Source organism: Pezoporus wallicus, unplaced genomic scaffold (assembly GCF_028554395.1).
Source record: "Pezoporus wallicus isolate ANWC-B61680 ecotype Strahan unplaced genomic scaffold, APGP_CSIRO_Pwel_v1 contig_5485, whole genome shotgun sequence".
Lineage (NCBI taxonomy): Eukaryota > Metazoa > Chordata > Aves > Psittaciformes > Psittacidae > Pezoporus > Pezoporus wallicus.
The window spans coordinates 112,382-134,942 of NW_026641550.1; the positions used below are offsets into that span (position 1 = coordinate 112,382).

General features: G+C 50.0%; 1 protein-coding gene across 2 annotated transcripts in view; it reads left to right on the plus strand.

The window, feature by feature from the left end:
- The window catches only part of AGAP3 (ArfGAP with GTPase domain, ankyrin repeat and PH domain 3), a 134,347-nt gene that overhangs the window by 91,590 nt on the left and 20,196 nt on the right, over window positions 1–22,561 (plus strand). For both annotated transcript variants that reach the window (XM_057424258.1, XM_057424257.1), the window contains exon 12: window positions 20,864–21,037. In XM_057424258.1, coding sequence (XP_057280241.1) covers window positions 20,864–21,037 — 174 coding nt within the window. The remainder of the gene's footprint in view (window positions 1–20,863; window positions 21,038–22,561) is intronic.

Consider the following 22,561-nt stretch of genomic DNA (forward strand, 5'->3'; position numbering starts at 1 on the left):
ATTGTTCAGAAAGGTTTTTACTCCTGCTACACAAATGGTAAGATGTTTTCTGAGGGATTTTTCAACTCCCTGTGATGTCTCCAAGACTTACTGTAGCTGACGATGCAGTCACCACGGTAAGTGCACTGACATGATAAAGGTCCTCTGAGATGACTTGCTCATATCCCTGTGTAATGCAGAGTACTGGGTTAGGGGTTGGTTAAGAATCTGCCCTGCTTCAAATTATGAGGGACTTCACAATTTTGCTGCCTTTGGGGCTAGAGATAGGATTGTAACAGGAGTCTATTGAGCATCTCTCATTTAATCCATACTTTGGGCAGCTAGAGAGAGGGCACCTCCAAATTTGCAGTTCTCTGCCAGTGCACAGGTTAATCTTTAGAGGTCTTGAGCTTTGGAGACCTGAATGATTTGCTGTCTTACACCAGGAGTATCTAGGTAAAACCAAATGGCCTGTGTTTAGAGTTCAAAGCAAGTGGTCCATGGTTTCTTTGTGACCTGAGCTCTGCCAGGGTAAGTGAGTGTGCTAATTGAAGTGTGAGTGTGCTAAATGAAGACATGTGCAGTCCTTACTCAGGGGCAATAAAAGTAGTAGATAAAGGGGAACAGGAGAAAGAAAGGATAAAGTACCTCACACTGCCCTGTGTGGGTAAAATACTTATATGTGCCACTTTGGTGGTGACTCAAAATAACTTCCAAAGTAGGCATAGACAGTACAACTTGAAGCTAAGTAAAGCAAGAATGGAGAAAGAGCTGGTACTTGTGAAAACCTGTGGGATTCTGAGCTCAATGGATGATGGTATTTAAACCATTGAAGAAGGCAAACTTAATCTAGTCAGGGTTGGCTTTATTTTAGGTTGCATGTATTCCCGTTGTAAACCCTGTTGTCAGAGGAACAGAATGTTGTCAGACTTTGCAGCTGCCTTATGTCCACCTAAGGCTTGCTCTTTGTGCAACATACGTGCAAATGTGATGTTGTACGTGCCCAGGGAGGTTTTGCAGTCTCCCTTCTCAGAGGTAATAAAAAAATAACCAGACAGAATCCAGGGTAGTTGGCTCCGGGTGGCCCTGCTTGAGCAGGGGGGTTGTACAAGGCGACCTCCAGAGCTCCCTTGCAGCCTCAGCCGCACTGGGATTCTGTATTCGTCTTACCAGTATTAAAAACTTGTCTCCAAGAGGTGTATATCTTCAGACATTTGGTGCAGAGATGGTGCTCCTGGAAGCAGGAGTTTGTACTGAATTAGAAACTTTTTTTTTTCCCCCTTTATCCCTTGGAAAATATATTGGGATTTGATCAAAGTTTTGGAAGTTGGTTACTGAAAGCTCTGGAGCACCTAAATCTCTTCCCGGGCTGTCAAGAGCTCCTGGCAGAATGGTCTGTGCTTTTCTGTGATATTTTTTTTCCTCACTTTCCAGCTGTAATGTCCTCCTTGCTTTTATTCTTGTATGCAGTTTTACTGGTAAAGAGACTATCCAGAGACAGGAGAGTCGCTAAGCTCAAGCAAATGTTCTGTTAACAGGTTTAGAGCTAACTAAATGCAGATAACCAGCATTAGTACAATGTGTATGTCTGAGCCCTAAATCAAGCCCTCCAACATCAAGAAATCCTAAAGTGCAGGTGCCTGGCTCGTATCCCCTTTGCCAGTTGTGTTAGTTGCATGCCTGGACCTCCATGCAACAGCACGTTCTTCATCCACGTCTCCATGCAGGATTTTCTTTTGCGTGTCATGCTTATCGTCTCCCCAGTTACATCCTGGGAGGCAAAGAGGACTCCTGTGAAGTGCCAGCCAAGGGGACCTCATCCAAGAGCATTTTGGATATGCCTTCTAGAAGCATCTCTTGTCTGCCCAAACATTTCCGTGACACTTTCCTGCCACCTTCTTGTCCCCTTGGTTTTTTTTGGAGACTTGCTGCAGACTGTCATTGAATCACTTGATCCTCTGACATTATGGTTCAGCCATGCTGGCTACCGAGCTGTTGGGTGTTCCTGGCGTGGTTCTGGCTTACAGCAAGGACTCTCCCGGGCAGCACCCTAAGGAGCAGTGCAGGCCAGCACACAGCTTGGGTGCAGCTTTTGGGGAGAGCTACCAATTATAGGCAAAAGCTTGGTTGTGCCGGGGGTCTCAGGGCTGAGAGGTGGTGGTGGTAGCATGCATGTCTCCAGAGTGTCTTGGTTTAAACCCAGCTGGTAACTCAGAGCCACGCAGCTGCTCACTCACACCCCACTTCCTCCCCCCCCTGCTCCCGGAGGAATGGGAAGGAGAATCGAAAGAATGTACTCCCATGGGTTGAGGTAAGAACAGTCCAGTAACTAAGGTATAACACAAACCACTACTGCTGCCACCAATAATAATAATTATAAGGGAAATAACAAGGGAAGAGAATACAACCGCTCACCACCCGCTGACTGATACCCAGCCTGACCGAGCAGTGCTCTAGCCCTTCCGGGTAACTGCTCCCGGTTCTACATCCTGGGCATGCTGTGCTGTGGTATGGAATACCTCTTTGGCTAGTTTGGGTCAGGTGTCCTGTCTCTGCTTCCTCCCGGCTTCCCCTCCTCCCTGGCAGAGCATGAGAATCAGAAAGTCCTTGGTCAGAGTAAACATTACTGAGCAACAGCTAAAAACATCAGTGTTATCAGCGCTGTTCCCAGGCTGAAAGTCAAAAACGCAGCACTGCACCAGCTACTAAGAAGGAAAAAGATGACTGCTACTGCTGAACCCAAGACACAGAGAGACCTCTTGGGGTGGGCAGGCCGCTGCTTCCGGCTGAGCTTTCCATGGGGGAGCAGCACTGGGGCTGCTTTATGCAAACACCGCAGCCCCAGGTCTGGCACAGCAAGCCAAGAGAGGAGCTCACCCCAGTGCATTATGCTGTCCCACTTGGTACCCCACACTGACACAGGTTTTTAAGCAGGGGTCCTGCTGGCTCTTGTGTTTCACTGTAAAAGGAAACCATTTAGTGGTATGTATGTGGTCAGGGACAGCAATGAACTCATTTTCTGTCAAGCCATCTCTCCTTTGCCTGGGGTGGGGGGGTTGTAGGTGGTCCACCTTCCATAGTCATGAGCAGAAGACTTCTTTGGGCCAAGCATCCTACATCAGGAAGGTGAATGATCTTATCCTGGAAGACATGCAGGAAAGAAGGGGGAGGTAACACTGATGCCTGGAAAGCCGCAAAGAGGAGGGGGGGACAGCTTGCCTTCATGAGCACGCCTGAACAAATTATCTCATTGCTTAGATGAGAATATATTGTGACTGGTGTGCATGAAGGCTAAGAATATGCTAAAGGTCGAAGTGGTACATGGATATAAAGAGAGTAAACACTTCTTATGATTTGGAAAGTGTTAGTCTTCATATAAAAAGTCTGAGAACTGCTTTGAGTAGCAAAGGCACCAAAGTAGAAATGAGGCCACCGAAAGGACCTAGGTTGGTCAGAGCATCCCTGTGTCTGGGTCACTGGGTCAGGTGTGTCCTAAAAGGACAGTGATACTTGCTAAAGGGCTTTTTTGAAACCATGAATAGAAGTTCTCCACAAGCAGTGGGAACTGTGAAGACTCCCAGTGTCTCAAAGGAAGAGCACAGGTGGGTACTGGCCTTTGGAGAAACCTGAGGAGTTCTTAGCAATTACCAAATCCCTGGTCAGGTGAGACAGTGCTGGCTGTGATCCCATGATGGAAACACCTGTGTTATTTTGGGTTTCTGGAGTGGAGCAGGACTGGGCCAGAGGCTGGGCATGCTGAGCATGGGCAGCATCTGTCAACTGCAGCTGGAGCAGATGGTGCCCAGTACTGCCCCAGGTCAGCTTTAGGCATTTAACTTCTGGAGGTGACTCGAGCACCTCTCAGCAGCTGATGATGTGCATATCTTGCTGCCAGAGCCTAAGGATGCTGGGAGCATGGACTCTGGTGGCGCGTATTCACTGCCCAAGTAGCAGGGCTGGTTCAGGTGTCCACTTCAGATCCTTGCACATCCTCTTCCCGCAGGAATATTGCTTCTCTTGCACTCTTCTTCAGGGATCCTCAGATGTATTTTTGCTGTAATTCATCAGGCTCACCCTTTCTGCTTTTTTGTCCCATCTGCATCTCATTCAGTGTGTGTTTCTGGTTTAAAGAATGAGGGCAACTCTTATTCAAAGTGCAGACTGGATGAAAAGGATTTTTTTTAGTGGGGGAGGACAGATGGTAGCACAAGAAAAATATGAAAACAGTGTCAGCAGGAGAGACTGGTCTCAGCACTGCTGTAGCCCCGAGTTCTGGCCTTGCAGAGGTTTGCAGGGACCTACTTCAAAGCAGTCAACACAGGAGAAAAAGGCATTAAGCATATTATATGAAAATGTGGTCTGTGGTGCCTGTGCACGTACCTCCATGGCCACGCACACAGCGTACGTGTCTGTTCCTTGACACTGCATTGCAGCTGAGCAGTGTGAGAGGAAGCTGAGCAGCTGAACACTGGAAAACCTGCCTTCAACTGAGAAGGTGAAGTGTAAGGAAAAATCAGCAGATTGCTGAGGTTGTCGTGGTTGCAAGCAGCTACATGGAGGCACAGTTACCGGCAGCAGAAGGCTGGCTGATCTAGCAGGCAGAAGCAGTGCAGATGCTCCACCTCAGCCAGAAATGCTGAGCCAATGCAGCAGTCCCAAGTGAGATGTTTTGCCCAGCATTGCACAGGCAGCCAGGCTAGGTGGCTTGGAGATGAGGACTAGAGCAAACAAAGCAAGGGAGAGCCAGAGCATGGTACTAGGGGAGGAGGTTAGGAGGAAGCTCTGCCTGTCTCTGCAGGGGCTCTCCAGCTCACCACCGACCATGTGTCTCCCATGGGATTTACTGCTAAGAGGTGTGGGAAAGTGAAGATTGCACCAGTGTCCCTTGTGTAGAGGTGGCCAAACAGAACAAGGTGGGTTGGTTTCAGTTCAGGGGTGTGAGCTTAAGCACGGGAGCCTTTTACGTGAGGGAAGAGCTGGAAAGGGCTGATGCTGGTTGGTTGCCTTTGCCCTGAGGAACAGTCTGCATGGTCTCACGTGTGTCAGGGCAGGCAGTGTGTGAGCACTGTTGCAGGATTGCTCTGTAGCCAAGGCAGGGCATTTTCTTAAGTTTGTGGTGGTGGAGGCACCAATTGGGGTACAGTGTCTTGGCTGGTGCTGTTACTTCAATGAAGTGACAAGGGTCCAGCTGTCTCCTAGCAGAGTTAGAATCATCATAGAGTCCTGGAGTGGTTTGGGTTGGAAGGGACCTTAAAGCTCATCCAGTTCCAACTCCCTGCCATGGGCAGGGGCACCTTCCACTGAACCAGGTTGCTCCAAGCCCTGTCCTGCCTGGCCTTGAACACTGACAGGGACGGGGCAGCCACAGCTTCTGTGGGCAACATGTTCCCATGTTCTGAGTGCTTACATTAATTCACAGCTCCACTGGCTGGAGCCAGCCAGGCAGGCTCCTCAGGCACTTGCAGAGGAGCCCTTGATGCACTGTGCATGGGTCGCTTGCCTCTACCCTTGGCTGTTGTGCCATATGGGGTGATGGGGGAGCCTGTCTGGTCTCAGTCACTCAACAAAGCGCCTGGGAGCACAGCCAGGGCTGGAGATGGGGATGGGGTTCCAAGCAGCTGCAGGATTTTTGCCAGGTTCATGCTGATGCTTAGCAGCACGCCCCATCCTTGCATCCAGAGCAGGTAGACCAGGAGCATGTTTGCAAAGGCAGGCAGGAGGGGAGCACCTTGCCATTGCCAGTGACTGCCTGGCTGCTGGTGCTGAGGGAGCATGGTGGCAGCGGGGCCCCCCTTCCACTGGGCCCGGTGCGTGTGCGCTGCCCCCCGATGCTCTGCCTCTGCAGAGTGAGGGATTGGCTCCCCCAGGCCGGGGTTGCTGAGCCTGCTGTGATCATGTCACGTCGGGCTCCGTCGATGTTAACATCTCATTATCTTTGTTACTGTAATTACATTATCCGCTGCTTTATGCAGAATTATTCTCCGAGGACTAATTGATGGATCCATGTTTAATTCATTAATCATTAGCATCAAATTCGACAATTACAGTGCACACTGATTGTGGAATTTCAAATGTAATGAGGGAAGAATTAACAAAGAAAAGGGAAAACCTGTTTCCCTGGCATACCGCTGCTCACCATGGGGGACAATGACATTGAGGGAAGAAGAGGCAGCAGAGAGCAGGGTGGCGCAGGTCATGGCAGAGATGAGGCTGGTGGGATCATCTTGTGCCTTTCTCTTGGTTGTAGCTGCACAACATACTTTCAGGTCAGAGCAGGGTTATTAATCCCCTATGAAGGGTGGGTATTTGGGTACTGGGGAAGAAGAGCTCAGCTCTTGCTTCTGGAACAAAGTTGCCTTCCCTACCCTACAAATAGCCCATGGATGCAGAAGCAGCACATCTCACCCTGCCATGGCAGGTTTCTAGGAACACCAAGGACGCCCCAATGTACATGTTGTGCTCACACGGTTTGCAGGCTGGTCAGATTGTGGTCTTCAAAACGAGCTTTCTACCCCCATGATTTGCTCATTGTCCTGTGGCTGGTCTGTCCCTGCATGGAGCATAGGACTTTCTCTCAAAATCTGTGGCTGCATCTCTTCATTTTCAGTATTTGCCACCCTGAGGCAGGAGTCCTGTAGCACTGCTCTCTTTGTTTTGGTGCCTGTGAACTAGTTAGCAGAAAGAAAGGCAGAGCAGTCTTTCCAGACCTGCCTCATCCGCCAGTGGATCTGCTCAGGACCACTGTTGGTGCAGTACCCACCACAGCTGTTTCAGTATCAGATGTGGATAGACTACTTCCCTCCATCCAGGCGTGCTACAGCACAGTCTCCTTGCTTATGCAAAGGGGCATCTTCTGCTTTGTATTTCAGTGCTTTCACTTTGCTCTTCTGACTGGAAGAGTTCAACGTTAGTTACTGTTCAGCCAAGGGACTGGAACTCTAACATGGGGATGCTGAAGCTGAAAGGAAGAGGGTGAGGGTCTGTGGTGCTTGTCAGTTGGGGACCTTTCTTCTTCCCAATAGTATGTTAAAGGGTTGTTTGTAGTCTGAAGATGAAGCATAGATCAGAGATTTAGTAAAATTTATCTGTAATTAATATTTTACATCATGAATCATGTATAAAATACTGCAAATTCATATGTATATTATAAATATTATAAATTCATGATAACATTCATATGGTAACATCTTACGAATGTTTATCTGGCTGCCTGAAGTAGGAAGATGAATCCAAATGTGAGGTTGGAGAGCCACTGCATTCAAGGATTTGCACCGAGTAGAAGCTAGAAATTGTCAGGACTTCACGGGAGAGAGAAGTGCATTGGAAACTTGAAGGAATGACATGAGGTAGGACAGTTCCAGCAAACCTTGGTGCCTAGTTCTTGTGGTGGGCAGAAGCCTGAAGGACCAAGGTATACTGGATCAGCTTGAGGTTTTTATTTGCGAGGCATATGCTACAGTTAGGATGGATTTCATATGTCCAAGCATATTGTTCTCTCACTATTATTAGTTCTTTTTATAGAAGAAAAACTGAAGCAAAGGGCCTGAAGCAAAACTGGGAAAAGCATCTGCTCACTATAAGCTCCCAGTTTAGAGCCTAAGAATTGCTAAGAACCTAGCCCTTTTTTAGCCCTTTAAAGCATAGCTGTGAGCAGTGAGTTCCTGTTTATCAGTCCTCAGGGTCTCCACCTGGGCACTTGGAACAGGAGGAACACATTATTAGTGACTGGTTTTGACAAGTGTCGATATAAGTGACTTGAACAGTAGTTCTGGGAATTTTGCAGCAGTGTACAGATTAGATCCCATGTTCTCAGAGGAAATACTCAGCTTCTTAGCCTTGGGCTGCCCCTGCTTTTCCTGCTGCCTTCTGCATTGTTCTTTTGGGCACCTTGATCCTGCAAGAGATCTTTCAGAGGTCTCGAATATAACAAACAACCTCACTCATCATCATCATCCCTGTTATCCTCAGGTACTTGTCTGCCCAGTCTGCCGGTTCATCTCCAGCCCACTGTCCTTCACGTGGGCAGCAAATCATAGGACCACAGACTGGCTTGGGTCAGAAGGAGCCTTAAAGCTCATCCAGTTCCAACCCTCTGCCAGGGGCAGGGACACCTTCCACTAGACCAGGTTGCTCCAAGCCCCTGGCCTGGCCTGGCCTTGAGCACTGCCAGGGATGGGGCAGCCACAGCTTCTCTGGGCAACCTGTGCCAGGGCCTCACCACCCTCACAGGGAAGAACTTCTTCCTCATACCTCATCTCAATCTCCCCTCTGTCAGTTTAAAGCCATTCCCCCTTGTCCTGTTCCTACCTGCCCTTGTCAAAAGCCCCTCTCCAGCTTTCCTGTGGTCCCTTTAGGCACTGGAAGCTGCTTTAAGGTCTCCCTGGAGCCTTCTGCATGCCCAGCTCTCTCGGTCTGTCTCCATCAGAGACGTGCTGTCACAGTGTGTTACTGGGACATGCCATGTCATGGTAGCAGTGGTATTTACAGTATTGCAACATGTTGCATCCTTAGGTTTTACCACAGTTTCGTCTCCTTTTAGATGGCCAGCTGAGTCACTCTAGCCTGTAGGTAGGCAGTGGAATGATTTTTCCAGAATGAGTCTGCCCTTGTGGGAGGAAGGAAGTGCTTTCTACTAGGGATGAAGTCAGATACACTGAGGTGTTTTGAGGTTTCTCTGGAGCAGCAAAGGTGTATGGCAGTGCTGCGGATCTGAACTGGGGCATGCTGTGGCCCATCAGCTGGAACTGCTGATGTGTTGGTTGCAAAGTGGAAAGGCACGCTGAGCTGCCCAGCTGAGATCTCCTGGACTCTATTTGAATATGCATAGTTGTTACTGAATTGTGCAAATTAGACTGTGTTTGCACCAGCCAAGACAGAAGGGATGTGGGGGTATCTGTGAGGCAGAGCAGCAAGAAGCAACTTGAATTCAGTTCAGTCTGTACACAGTCCATAGCAGCTCCTTGCCCACCAGTCCACATTCCTCCAGAGCCCGTCCCCATTGCATCCAAAGACCATTTTCTCTGTATTTAAGCTATTATGTGAAAGTACTGATAGCCTGTTCAGTCATACAGAAAACCTGTTGTATCATTCTCCAGCTTTACTGGTGACTCTGCAGATGTTTACAAAGATGCTACCGTTCTCAGAGAGTTGATGACCCAACTATCTTGAGCATGTTAAGTAGCTTCTTCATCTATTGCTTGGTTTCCAGAAGGGCCTCATGCTCCCCTTGTCAGAGCGTGTCTCCTCTATGGAGTCACTGAGCCAGAAATTGTGCCTGGGAGAGGAGCTGCCTGCTCCCACCATTCCTAGGAGCCATTGCCCAGCCATGAAAATGAGGTTTTGGCTCCTGGCAAGTGACCAGGCTTCTGTACAAGCATGGGGAGAAGGGCAGCACCTTCTTGCTTCAGACCTGCTCTTCTTCTTGCTGACTTGCTTTGCCAGACATCTGGCAGGCCAAAAGGGAGAAATCATTCTCCCTTCTGACCTGCCAGTTGCCAGAGTTTTCTGTCCAGAACCTATTCTATTTTTTCCCGTCTTTTAGAGGGCTGCTCACCCATCCTTCTGCTTTGTATGTCCACACCCAGGGCCTTGCTGCTTGGGAGGTGTGAGCACTGAGCTCACTAGATTTGTACGTTGGGCATTATGGACATGCTTTTATTGGGAGTTTTCTCAAAAGGCCATTTCTCTGGTCTGTGACAGACTGCTCTGGCTATTCCTCTTTGGTTTTCACTCTCATCCACAGCATCTTCCAGCATATCCAGCCCTTCTACCTGTCACACTTCAGACCATGGCCATGGCGTGACTCACGTATGGTCAGCAGTCATGTTCTCCAGGAGTATGAAGGGTAAGCATGCTGGGGTACAGCTTGAACCTGTGACCTTGATCTTCGCTCAGACAGCAGAGCATGGCTTAGGTGAGCTGCCATCCCCTGACAAGAGATGTAGGACCTTCTCAGGTCTCTGCTCCATTGCCTGATGGAGATGTAGGACCTTCTTAGGTCCATGCCCAACACTGCCCTTCTGGAGAGCCCAGCCTCTGCAGCTCCAGCACCCCCCACTGCATCCTGGCTCTAGACACAGGGCGTGAGTCCCAGTGTCCCTGTGAGAAGCACATGTAGGTGCAGCCCTGTTCTGTGGAGGTGGCCGTGAGTTGTGGTGCGAGCATCCAGCCATGCTGAGCCCAGCAGTGCCGTAACAGCCCTGGCTTTGCTCTGAATCCTTGGGGTGGGCTGTCCACCCCCTTATCCAGACCAGTGAAGGAGCAAGGCTGTGCCATAGTCACCATCGCTCAGATCCATCTCACCGCATGGAGGTCCTGGCCCTCAGAACCAGCAGTGCTGTTGGCAGTGCAGGCGGGGAGCAGTTGGAGCATGGGAGGGAGCTGCCAGTGCTTCCTCCCCTCCTCATCACAACTCTCTCTGCCCTCCCTGATGGGAAACCAGAGATTGATTTTCTCCGACCCAACAGCATAATCACTAACCCTAATTAGAGATAATTACTGGGACTTGATATACTTATTACTTGCTAGAACACTAAAGGAGCTGTGCATTGCAGGCTGAACAGGGAAAAAAGGCCTCAGAGAAAGTGAGGAGGAGAGGAACAGAGAGAGGAAAAGAGCAAGGCAGAGAGAATGCTGTGATGATCAGAGCCCAGCGCAGGGACGATGGAAGTGCTGAGAGAAGCCAGATGGGCACACAGCTTCATCGCACAGGGGCAGCAAGCCAGACCCATGGGCTGCAGTTGTAGTTATAAGCATCCTGTATTTCTGAACATCTGGCTCAGGGTGTCTTGCACAGGGCACCTGGAAAAATGAAGAGGGTGTAATTAGTAGCCACCTGTGAAAATTTCAGTGTAAATAACTTGCCCCACATTGCCAAGGCAGACTGGGGTGACAGGGTAGCTGGTGTTCCCCTGGGGTGGACTGAGGACCTTTTCCAAAAAACTGTGCTTTCGCTTACATACAGACCACACTCGTGCTGCAAGAGAGGGAAGGGCAGGGGAACAACTTGTTACAGGCAGCAAACTCGTGGCCATTCTGCTGTCACCCAGTCTTCCTGCCAGCCCATCCCTTCTGAAGTGCAGGCTGCCATTCCTGGTTTGAGTCCCCCTTCCTGCCCTCTGGTCTACACTAGAGGTGCATGGGGTCGGTGGCTGGTGTCTTCATTCTGTTGCTGGACAGTCAGGTGCCCCAGAGGAAGGTATAAAAGCCCATTGCTAGCAGGCAAGGGATAGAGTCATTCTGTTATGAGCTCTGTCCCTTCCTAGGGTCCTGTGGAGCGCCCCTGACTCATCCATGGTCTCACTTGGTATTGTTGCACACTGGGTAGTTGTGTTGCTGTGTGTCAGGCAGTCTCTGTGGGCAAAGCAAGCAGGGCTGTATAAAACATGCTTTGAGTGAGTAGCTGTAGAAACAGAAGTTAGGTAAGACAGTATAATACAATTCTAGCGTAAGCTGGATGGCCTTTTCAGTTGCTACCATTTGTGAGCTGTGTGCAAATGCTGGGTTTTCATCAGTCACTGCAATACTTGTCCAGGCGCGCGCTTGTGCAGCAAACCCAGAAAGTTCTGGGTCTACTTCATTCCTTCCTGCAGTTTTGTATCAGACTTGGCTTCCTGTTTCTGGCTGTAAATGCAAATAGTAATTTGTATTGGTGCAACCTTGTTTGGGTTGGAAAGGACCTGAAGATCATCTAGTTCCAACCCCCTTCACACTAGACCACATTGCCCAAGGCGCTGTCCATCCTGGCCTTGAACACTGCCAAGGGATGGAGCATTCACAGCTTTCTTGGGCAATCTGTCTCCCAGTGCCACCTTGGTGATCTCTTTTGGACTCTTCAGCATCATATTGTCTTCTCTGGTTTGTATTTTAGGCAGTATTACTTGTACATTTTCTGCAGCTTATGATTCCAGGTTTCTGCCGAGACTCTTAAGTGACACCTCTGGCCATATTAACAGACCAGGAGTGAGATACAGAGCAAGGATTCTTTCCTTCATCTGCACCCCACTGCTCATTCCTAGCAGTTTGTTTTGTGCATCTCCAAAACAGTTTCAGAGTGTTTCATTGCAACATGTTGGAGAGTAAATTACGGTATTGTGGTGGTAGTCACTGAAGGACTTAGCCAAGTGACAGTGAAGCTTCCTGAGGCTTCCTGAATTAGGCTGGTTCAAAGCAGCAGTGCAGCCCCATGGAGAGTGCCATAGGTACCCTCATCTGAAGCAGATGAGGAGATTGAATCATGGAACTGAACTTTAGTAGTGGCTTGGGCAAAAGTAACCTTGACTTCATTGTACTGGTGTTCAGGCAGAATAAAATTCAAATCAGAAATAAAGCATATTAAGCACACACATGCACAGACACACGCACGCAAAAATATATATCCAAGCCAATTTAACAAAGCTGAAAGCAATTATGCACCAGATCATCTGGGAGAAAGAACTTAAAAAAAAAAAAAAGAAGCAAAGCATAATTAGGAGTTTTTAAAGAGCATCTCACTGAATACCAGAAAGTTGAAATCAAAAGGAAGGTTGCACTTCTTAAAAATGTATTAATCTGGGTTAAGAGGAGACGTAAGCAATTCGCTTTTTCTCAATCTAGATAGTGAAGAATGCACAGGAACAAAAGAAAGTGGAGGAGAGCCAGCTGTATTATGCTGATGTGTTTTTTATATCCATGTATCTGTGTGTATGTAGAAAGCAATAGAAATAACAGCAACAAATAAAGTAATGGATAAGTATTGAGCAGAAGTTGGAAGCTGCAGTAGGTAGGTAGTTGATAACACCGGTGTGGTCCTGCATGGCCAGCTGGAACCACGGGTAGAGGCTCTCTCTGCCATTTAGCCCTTTGCCAGAGCTCCACAGACTAACATCCGCCGTGAGTGATTAATTATGAGCAGCCCTCAAAGTGACCCTTTTGGCTTTGTGGGAAGCATTCCAGCTCCTGACGTTCCCAGACTTGCTCTGGTTACAGCTGCACAAAGGGTTTGTTTCACCGCTTTCTCTGTGTTCGTTGCTTGTGGAGCAGTCGTGCACCTTGTGCCTGCCCAGCTTCCCCAGACCATGATTAGTACCAGTCACATTCAGGGAAGAAGTTAAATACATTTGGCAAATTATGCTGTTAAGAACTTGAAAATGAGGTCACCAATGAGATAAGAATGCCAGCACACCACAGCTGCTGGGTACGTCCACTAGCGTTCTCCATAGGGACATCAGTGCCTCAGCTGATGGGAAGATGCCACATCTGGAAGCTTCTTAGTTTGTGGACTTCTCAGTTGGTCATCTCTGCTGCCTTTCTCCTAGAGGGAACCCTCTCTTTTCTTCTCTCTCATAGCTGTTTCACTTGAAAAAAAGACAAATCCTGCATCTCTCTTCCTCCAACACAGATCCGGATGTTGAGCTCAAAGCAGCTCCTGTGTCCTCCCTGGTGCTTTGTTCTGTTCTGGTCTCAGCAGTGCAGTGTGGAAATGCAGCAGGGTCTCATTCACCACCACTCAATGTATCTTAACTATATGCTGGTCTTATGCCTTGTACTTGGTGAGCTTCTGCTGAAGTGACTGCCTTGTCCACAGCATTTTCTGCCTGTGAATCATGAGAATAGTCACTGTTCATGTATCTTACTAAATTCCTAATCCTCAACTTTTACATGTTCCATAACATGGAAATGAAAGTGATGGATTTAGTATCTGAAGCTCGTTTCCCAGCTCACCTTCCCCCCTCTTGGCTAGTTTTAGGAGCCTACATTAACATGGTTGCGCAAGGGGATACAGAAAAGGTAGCAAACAGAGTTAAAGGCAGTTAAAAGGGTATTTTTTTCCAAGTTTATTAGGAACTAATGAATCCTAAACCGAGCATTTGCTCATTGCGGTATGGAAATAGTGGAATGGTTAATAAAGAAAAAAAGAAGATAAGTGTTCAGTGAACACTTCTGTTTGTTGTCTGGGAAGAGGTAAGATGATGCATCTTATCACAGAATGATGAATTCTTCATATTCTAACTGTAATTAGGAAGCATATTAAACAGCAGGTAGGAGATTTAGACGTGTTTGAATCAGCAAGTCTGAATTACTTAATTCAGGAATTCTAGAAGATGTGGTCAAGGTCTTTCTGACGTTTTGATGGTGACTGTCAGTTTTGGGATGGGGAGGACTTCTGGAGGCCTGAAGTTCATGGATTTTACGTGTCCCCAGTGTGAAAATGAAACTGGTAGACTGGATAGGACTTGGAGAATAGCTGTGAAAACAGTGAAATGCTTACAAAATGCACCTTGTAGTGAAAGATTCAAGGAGCTCAATTTGTTTAGTTTATTGGGGAAAGGGTGAGAGATTATTTCAACACCATCTGCAAGTACCTATATAGGAACAAAAAATTGGTAATAGAGAACTCTTTATCAGATAAAAATACACCCAGATCCAGTGATGGGTAGCAGAAGCGAGACAATTCAGACTAGAAATAAGGTGCAAATTTCAACGGTGAGAGTAATTAACCACTGGAACTACTTATCAGGAGTTGCTATGATTTCTCTGTCACTGACAATATTCTAATCAAGTTTAGAAGATTTCTAAAAGGGATGTTGTGGTTCAAACAGGAGTAAATTAGTGAAAGACCTATGGTATAATCTTAGGCTGTACAAAAAAGATCAGACAATCAGGGGGTCCTTCTGGCTGCTTTGAATCCATGTCCAGATGTGCAATCGCCTGCTCTCCTGGCGGATTTGCCTCTTCCCCACAGAACTCCAGCCACCCTTCCTTTGCAGTGGAGCTGCAGGGTGAGTGGGCATGGTGTGCTCCATGGTGGGCTCTGCGTGGGTGTGTGGGTTGGGTAGAGCTCAGGCTTAGGAGGACTGAGCATCTCTGGCTGCCTGTGGTTCCTGGGGTGTCGGCATGCTCTCGGTGCCTGAGGATTTAGGGGGTTGGCCATCTCCTGTTCACAGGCTTCTCTGGTCTGCTGGAGTCCTGCTAACTCAGTATGTGGAGTCAGCCACCATCTAAATGAGAGGTGAGTCTGGGGTGTCAGCTTGAGACGCCTTGCCTTATCTCCCGTGCCCCTGAGTTTTGGTTGGGAGATGGAAGTACAAAATGTTAACCATGTCATGGTCAGCCCTTTCCATTGTGCTGCAGGCAGCTTCATTTTCGGTCCTCCTGGAGATGTCTGGACTATGCAGAGCTGTTTCTCTTGGTGGTTTGTACCCACCACAGATTAGCTTTGGTAGGAGCCAGGGTGTTAAATAGTCACTTACCATGCGCATATGTCCAAAAACATGCTCTCCAAATGCAGTGCTAAGAAAGGAGGAAGATTCCCCTGTGTCAGAGCATCTGTGAAGCCCAGTGAAAGGCAATGGCTCCCACTGTGTGCAAGCTGGCAGATCCTCATGGCCTTGCTAAGAAACAGGGCTGGGAAACCTCAGTTGCCTGTGGTTTGGATCCATGATTTCACACAGACATTCACTGTTGGCAGAGCTGGGAAGGACATCTGTCATCCCAGAACATATCCTGCCATGCTTGTGGGGCTTTGTAGGTGGTCGGCATTGTTACCATATCCCAAGGAGAACTTGAAAGTTGATGTCTTTCACATGATGTGTCTGCATCCTGGTGCTTCTGGTTGGTAAGAGCTAGCCTACATTTTTTGGCCTCTGTACTGGTGGGAACTGTTCAAGAGGAAGGAACCAACTATGTCCAGCAAAGCAGAATGCAGTGCTTCATTCAGAAAACCAACCTGACAGAGACTCTTCTGGCTCTGGACCTGCTCTGGGAGTGAGGGCAGCTCTGGGAAAGGCAGCGTCAGGGTGCTCCCAGGGCAGCTGCATTCCTGCGTACATGGCAGCTGACCGCCCATTGATGGAGAGGGGTGAATTATGTCTTTACCAGCGGGGATTTCACAGGCAGTCAGTTTAACCAGGCTCACTGGCTCTCACCTCCCCTCAAGAACCAGCTGGTTCCTCGGAACGGGGGAGTTTCCCACCAGCTGGAGGTGGGTACCCATCCAGCCCGTGCTGCGCAGCCCAGGAGCAGTGTGCTGAGATCCAGAGCAGCCATGGCTGCCCCACACATGCAGCTTTCAGGGAGGCTTTGAGACATGCTCTGGCTGCCAACACCAACAGAGTACACTAAGGTGGCTTGCAGTAACTGTGACTTTGGAGTAAATGATGATTGGTTGGCAACATGTACGTTAAAGTTTTGGTTAATGGGTAGTGGTAACTGATGACTCTCTGGGATGTGGTTTGGCAGATAGTGAATAGCATTAATCTGCAATGTGCTATTGGCTGACTGCAGGACAAGAGAAAATAGGGTTTGCTTCATGCCAGGGTGTTATCACCCCATCCTGGGGTTACCTCCGTCACCATCTCATGCCATATGGCTAGCAGGCTCTAGCGAGGTGTCAGCAGCTCTATTCAGCACCAGAGCAAGGCCTGACACTTTAGAGAAAAGACCCAACCTTGGCCATGGAACCCAGGGGATTTTTATTGTGTTACAGTCTGCTATGTCCATTGGCCAAGGGAGGATGAGCCTTTGGGAGCCAGTCCCCTTTCTCATGTTGAAATTGCAGTGTTCCTGGGCTGACAGCATCAAACACAGCAGAGATTAGCCCAGGACCATAATCACTGGTATGTGTTTTGGCTGTCAGTGCACAGAGAGCATCCATCTGTGCCACTGAAGCAGTCTGTCTTCCATGTCCGGGAAGAAGAAAGTCTCTCTGCCATATCCATGTCCGAGTGCAGACATTCCGCACTCAGGATATGTGCATCAAGGACATGTGTGGCTTCACCAGGAGCTTGTTCAGAGTGGGTGTTGGATGCTTGTGGTAGGAGGTAGAGCTGATGTGTCACTTGGTTTCTTCAGTGCTGGTCAGGTTATTGTGTGTTTAAGGAAGACAAAGAACAAGTCCTTTCCTCAGTGAACTTGTCAGGAATGTATGTATTTCTGTATTGCTCATGTTAAGATAGTATGCGACTGATGTAGCACGTCCATGCACTCGTGGTGCTACTGCTGGCAGTCTGCAGGAATTCAGGACTGCCAGCTGTAGGACGTGGGCAGGTGGGCTAGCAGGATTAGTGGGAATGGGATGTCAACTTTGTTTTCTGTACCCATTCCACCTTAAATTAGTTTGTTTCAGGGTGGTAGGTCGTGCATGAAGCTCTAGGTGAGGTATCACACCAGATTTGTGCAGGAAGTGTAACACAACACATACGTCATCTAGTACATGGGGGATCCCGTTTGGCTTTCCAGCCTCATTGGTGGTGCGTTTCAGTAGTGCTGTGAAAAGGCAATACTTGTAGCATTCCTCCTCCTCTGGTGGTCCCAGTTAGAAGCCCCAGTCTAGTGGAGACGTTATTGTCATTGGGGTGCAATCCAAATCCCATGGAAAGCAGTACGTGCGTTCCCAGGATTTTCTGAATCACGCCCATTAGTTCCAGGGTACCTGCCTTTGCATTTTGTGCTAAATAAATATTATTGCGGTTTTGTTAGCTCACTTTTCAAAATGACATTCTGTTTTTAGGTCATTTTCCATTTGCTGCTATGTTATCAGTTAGGCTTTACTTAAAAAAGGCATCACGAAGCTTTGCGTACTGGTGGGGACACACTAACATGGCTATATGAATCTCTTTTGGGGGGATTTTGAGGAAATAGTGATTGGGAGAGCTTTGCCTGAGGGACTATAGGCAGGGTCAGGGAGAGTTCAGATCCTGAAGGCTTTGGCTCAGAGAAGCAGTATTTTACATGTAGCCTTTTATTCACCTTTCGCTTTGCTTGCCTAATATAAAGGGAACATGTCCAGCAAAAGGGCAGTTCCTGAGAGCTCCAGCCTTGTTGGGACCACCTTGCAGATCCCTGGGACAAGGGAGTGGCTGGGCTGTGAGGACATTTCTGTGCCGCTGAGTGATTCCAGGCAGCTGGTGTGAAATGCAGGGAGCTCCTGGAGACACTGCAGAGGCTGATAGAAGCTGTTCTGGAAGTCTTAGCAGCACTGTTTCATTACAAAATGAGAGATTCAAGCTGGCACCACTTCTTCATGGCATGTCCTGCTGGCAAGGCAGGTGTCAGGTTTGGGATACTTGTGCTGGGTACTGGTGCAGGGTTGGGTGGTCAGAGCAGGCTCCGAGCACATCAGTGGCTTTCCCAAGGACATCTTTTTCTGCACACACTGGTGTCCTGCAGGCCTGACTCAGGTCACAGCACAGCTGTGGCCACCACAGCGCAGTGTGCTTCTGCAGCAGCCACTGCCAAAGCCGAGCAGGGTTGCAGAGCCAGCTCTGGAGGTGCTGGGGTTGCTGCTTTATGAGCCTGACCGCAGCAGCCTTCCTTTCCTGCCACCAGCAGTTCCTGCTGCCCAGCCTCACCTCCTGTACATGCCACAAAACCAAGGAGGTTATTGCTGGGGGCAGGTTTGGAGGGAGCCTTGGCAGGTTGCATGTCCCTGCCTCTGGTGAGGGCTGAGGCACTTTGTGGGAGCTCAGACTGCTCCTTGGAGGAGCAATGGAAGGGCATGTGCCCGGTATGGCTGGCACGGAGGTGCAAGGGCAAATCTGGGCTGCCTGGCCCTCATCAGGGCTTTCCCCTTTGCTTCCTGCAGGCACTCTACACTCCTGCTATTTGCCTCTGTCTCCTGCATGGCTGTGGTGATAGACATGTGCTGTGTGTGCAGCCTGGCTTGCGGCCCGTCCCATCCCATCCTGTCTTGTCCCAGCAGCATGATCCCCAGGACCCATATCTTCCCAGCCCCAGGAGAGCTGCGTTGTCCCTGCTCCAGTGGCAGCAGGCTCCCTCCCATGAGGAGGCAAGAGGAGATGGATGCAGCAGTCAGGAGCGGAGCGCCAGCTAATTACCCTTCCGAGTGTGTCTTGTAAATTAAGGGCTAATTAGAGGCAAAGTCAGTGTCATGGTTTTACACGTGTTTCTGTGGCGCTGAACAAGGAGAGGGAGGGGGAACGTGCAGCAGCCGGGCTGGAGGCAGGCAAGCCAGCGCCTCTGCTGCTCCTGCCCCACGGGCAGGGGCCCCAGCAGCTTGCAGGAGCAGGGCACCAACAGCCCTGCAAGCTCTGTGTTGGCACTGCCACGGCAGGCAGGATCTGCAGGCAGGGCTGACAGAGAGTCTCAGCACCGTGCAATGGAGAAGGGATTCTGTGATTCTGTGAAAGGGTTTTTGGTCCAGGGTGGGTACATGAAGAGGAGGATGGGAGGCACCTGCCATGCTGACATTGAATGGAAAGTGCTCGTGGACGGCAGGCATGCGAGGTACAGGGATGATGGCCCAAATCGCCCCTCTGTTCAGCACACACCTTGGATCCACCTTCTGTAGGGGGGGATTTGGGCTTTTTGAGCAGTCATTTCAGGCACTCTGCAGCCTCAGGCAGCACTCAGGCACCAGTAACATTCGAATCACATTTCTTAGGTTTTCATGGAAACAGCAGGGACAGAAACTTACGTTTATGTACAGATTCTGAGGCTTCACATGGGATTTTATGGGGCTCTACTCTTAGTGAAGGGTTGCTGAGCACTGGAACGGGTTGCCCAGCAAGGTTGTGCAATCTCCTTCACTGGAGAAACTAAAACACTGTCCAGACACAGTTGTGGCAACTGGCTCTGTGTGGCCGTGCTTGAGCAGGGATTGGGCAGGGTGACCTCCAGACCTCCCTTCCAGCCCCAGCCATGCTGGGATTCTGCAAGAGCAAAATGAGGCTGGTCTTACACAGTGAACAAGCAGTCAGCTGAGCTGTCCTGGCTGTAGCAGATCAACTGGGGGCCTGCTCCTGCAAGTGTCCATCTGCTCTCCAGCCTGCTTCTGTGAAAGATCCTACTTACATGGCAGTCTCATGAAACAAGTTGCTTGGTTTCTCTTAGCCCGGTTCCTTGTGTGATGATGGGGTGGTTGGCTCTGGCAGGGCTGGGTCCATGTCTCATCAGCCTGGCACGCTGTGGCTGGAGCTGTTCAGGGGGTCCTGCGCTCTTCCGTGGCCGCAGGGGCTGCTGTGAGAGTCCCAGCTCAGGATCTGCACCTGAGGTGGCGGAGGGAGGGAGCTTCAGAGTAGGGAAAAAGACCCTTTTCTTTCTTACCCCCAAGCTCCCAGAGCATTCATTCCACCATGGCTGGACTGAATGCCCTAAGGGAATGTGTAGGGTAATCCCTCTAGGACAGCATCATCCTCCTTAACAGATTGCCTGCAGCCTTGAACTGCAAGATTTTTGCTCCCTGTCAGAACCACTCTATTTACTATTCTGGAAATTTTGGATATTCTTGTAATCTAGAAACACTTGACCCATTTTGAATCGCTGAGAGATCTTGTCTTCCGTGACAGTCTCTAAATCCTCAGAATACTCTTTTTCTTGGGGGTTCAAGCTCCTGGCCTCAGCTCCAGAGGTTTCCCAGCTAGTGCGAAGAAGCATTTCCACCCATAGTTCCCACCTTACAGACCTCTGTTGCCCTGATTGTCATCCTTCATGTGATTTCCCATTTACTCATAGTGCCTCCAACGTGGTTGTGTTTCTTGCTAGAGACACACAAGGAGTTAAGGAGTGAGGATGAGGTGAGATGGGGTGGTTTTGTGTTTGTCCAGGTGCCTGAGGCTGTAGTAAAAATCACGAGCAGAGCACAAACTCCAGCTGCAAAATCTGGCTGGAGGTGGAAGCTGTGTGCCAGGATGCCTGGCTGTGCATCCTAGGGTGCTGTCCTGAAATCCATCGAGCTGGGTGTCCCTCTGAGGAGTGCTGTGTGCTGGGCAGTGCTTTTTTCTCAGCACATTTGAGGGGGGTGATGTGCTGGCATCCCTTGGGAGAGGAGAGCCAGAGCCTGTCCTCATGCAGGGCCATGTCTCATCATGTAGAAGACAGCTTGTCCTTCTTCCACCATGCTCCAGAGGAGCAGTTAGTCCATGCTTAATGTGTGCCTCTCTTGCAGGTGCCCCCCACTCGACCAGCAGCACCTCCCTGCACTCAGAGCGCTCCATCAGCGGCATCAACCTGGTGGGTTTCAGCTCGAAGCCGGATGGCATGCACCAGCGCTCCTACTCCGTCTCCAGTGCAGACCAGTGGAATGAGGCTGTGGCCATCCCTGGCAGCTGCCCCAACCCCTGTAAGTAGTGCTTCGGACCCTGCTCCCCTCAGTGGCACAACCTGGGGAGGTTTGTGTTAGTGATGGGGGAGCCCTGAGCTCTGCCCTGTGGCTGTGAGCCCAGTTTGCTCGCGGGTGTCAGACACAGCCTTTGGGGCCTTGCTGGGACTGTCCACCTTCGTGAGGGTCAGCTGGCGGCCGTGTCCATACAGGGGGGAGAAGCTCTCCCGTGGGCGCAGTAACAGAGCCTCCCTCCAGCCAAGGGATGCTGCTCTACAGCAGTACTGCTCTGGCCTCTCTTCTCCTTCTGCCCCAGTCAGCTCGCCATGCGAGAAGCAACCATTGCTTTCCCCCATTGCTGCTCCTCGTCGGCACCCCCAGCTCCCAGATTTTGGGGCAGTTGAACGAATAGGAGTAATTCCTGGCTCTGGAGCACACACTGAACACGGCCTGCCCCCTCCCCCCACGCTCACTCGCTCTCTGTGATGTTTCAGGACAGTTGAGTGAATTAAAATAATTCATACATTTCCCAACGTAGCCACTTTGCCGAATTGGAAAATAAATGCTTTTGTGCTGCATTCATCACTCCTTCGTTCCTGGCTCTGCCGCCGCACTAAAAAAGCAGTTAAATGCACATCAAGAGTGGAGGAGCCATTTCCATGCCTGCTCGCCCCTTGTAGTTCTCATTAGCGCGGCAGCCGCCCCCCCGCTCGGTCCCAGGGGCTTTCGCAGTTTAAAGAGAGCCTCTTTATGATCATTACCGGAGTCCGACTGTGCGGGCGCCATTTGCAGCTGAGGAGGCTCCTCATTTGTAACTGTGAAAAACTATCAATTTCAGCGCGCCTGATGCAGCGGCTCCATCATTGGCCCCATCAGCTCCCTGCTGGAAGCGAATTAATCAGACTGTTACTGCTGATGGGGCAGCGCAGGCGATGGGAGCGGAAGGGTGCAGCTCTGAGCATTAATGTGCTGGCAGCCCCCCTCCTCGCCTCGGACACGGGGTGCAGCAGGGCAGCCTCTGCTCCTCCAGTGCCGGAGGAAGTGGGGTGCAAGGGGGGGACCGCTTTGGACGCGGGCACATCTGCTGGGATGCTCGGGTCTGGTCCCCCACACTCCTTCCACTTCAGGCAGCCCCCTCGCCCTCCCCATGGGAGCCATGCATGCAGCGTGCCCCTGTGCACACAACAACGGGGTCTGCACACCCTCATGCCGGCGAGCAGATAGGCAGTGCTGCAGTCACACGTTGCCTTTGCACAGGTGAATTTTGTGGTACGGCCCTCTGGACAGCAGCTCTCTGCCTGGATGGCCTCCCGCCCCAGGAACCATCAGTGGCAGGTATGGTCCTCCTCCCGGCAGCCCTGCTGCAGAGCCCAGGAGCCTGGTGTGGCCATGCTGCGCATTTTGCTTGCCCTGGTTTTGGCCTGAGTGTCACAGGAGAGCAAGCTGGCGTCTCCTCCTTGTCCTTGGGAGGAACCTGCTGCACTTGTGGCCAAAGCACTTGCACCCAAAGCAGTGTACCTCTTTCCTGCAAAGTAACCTGGAGGC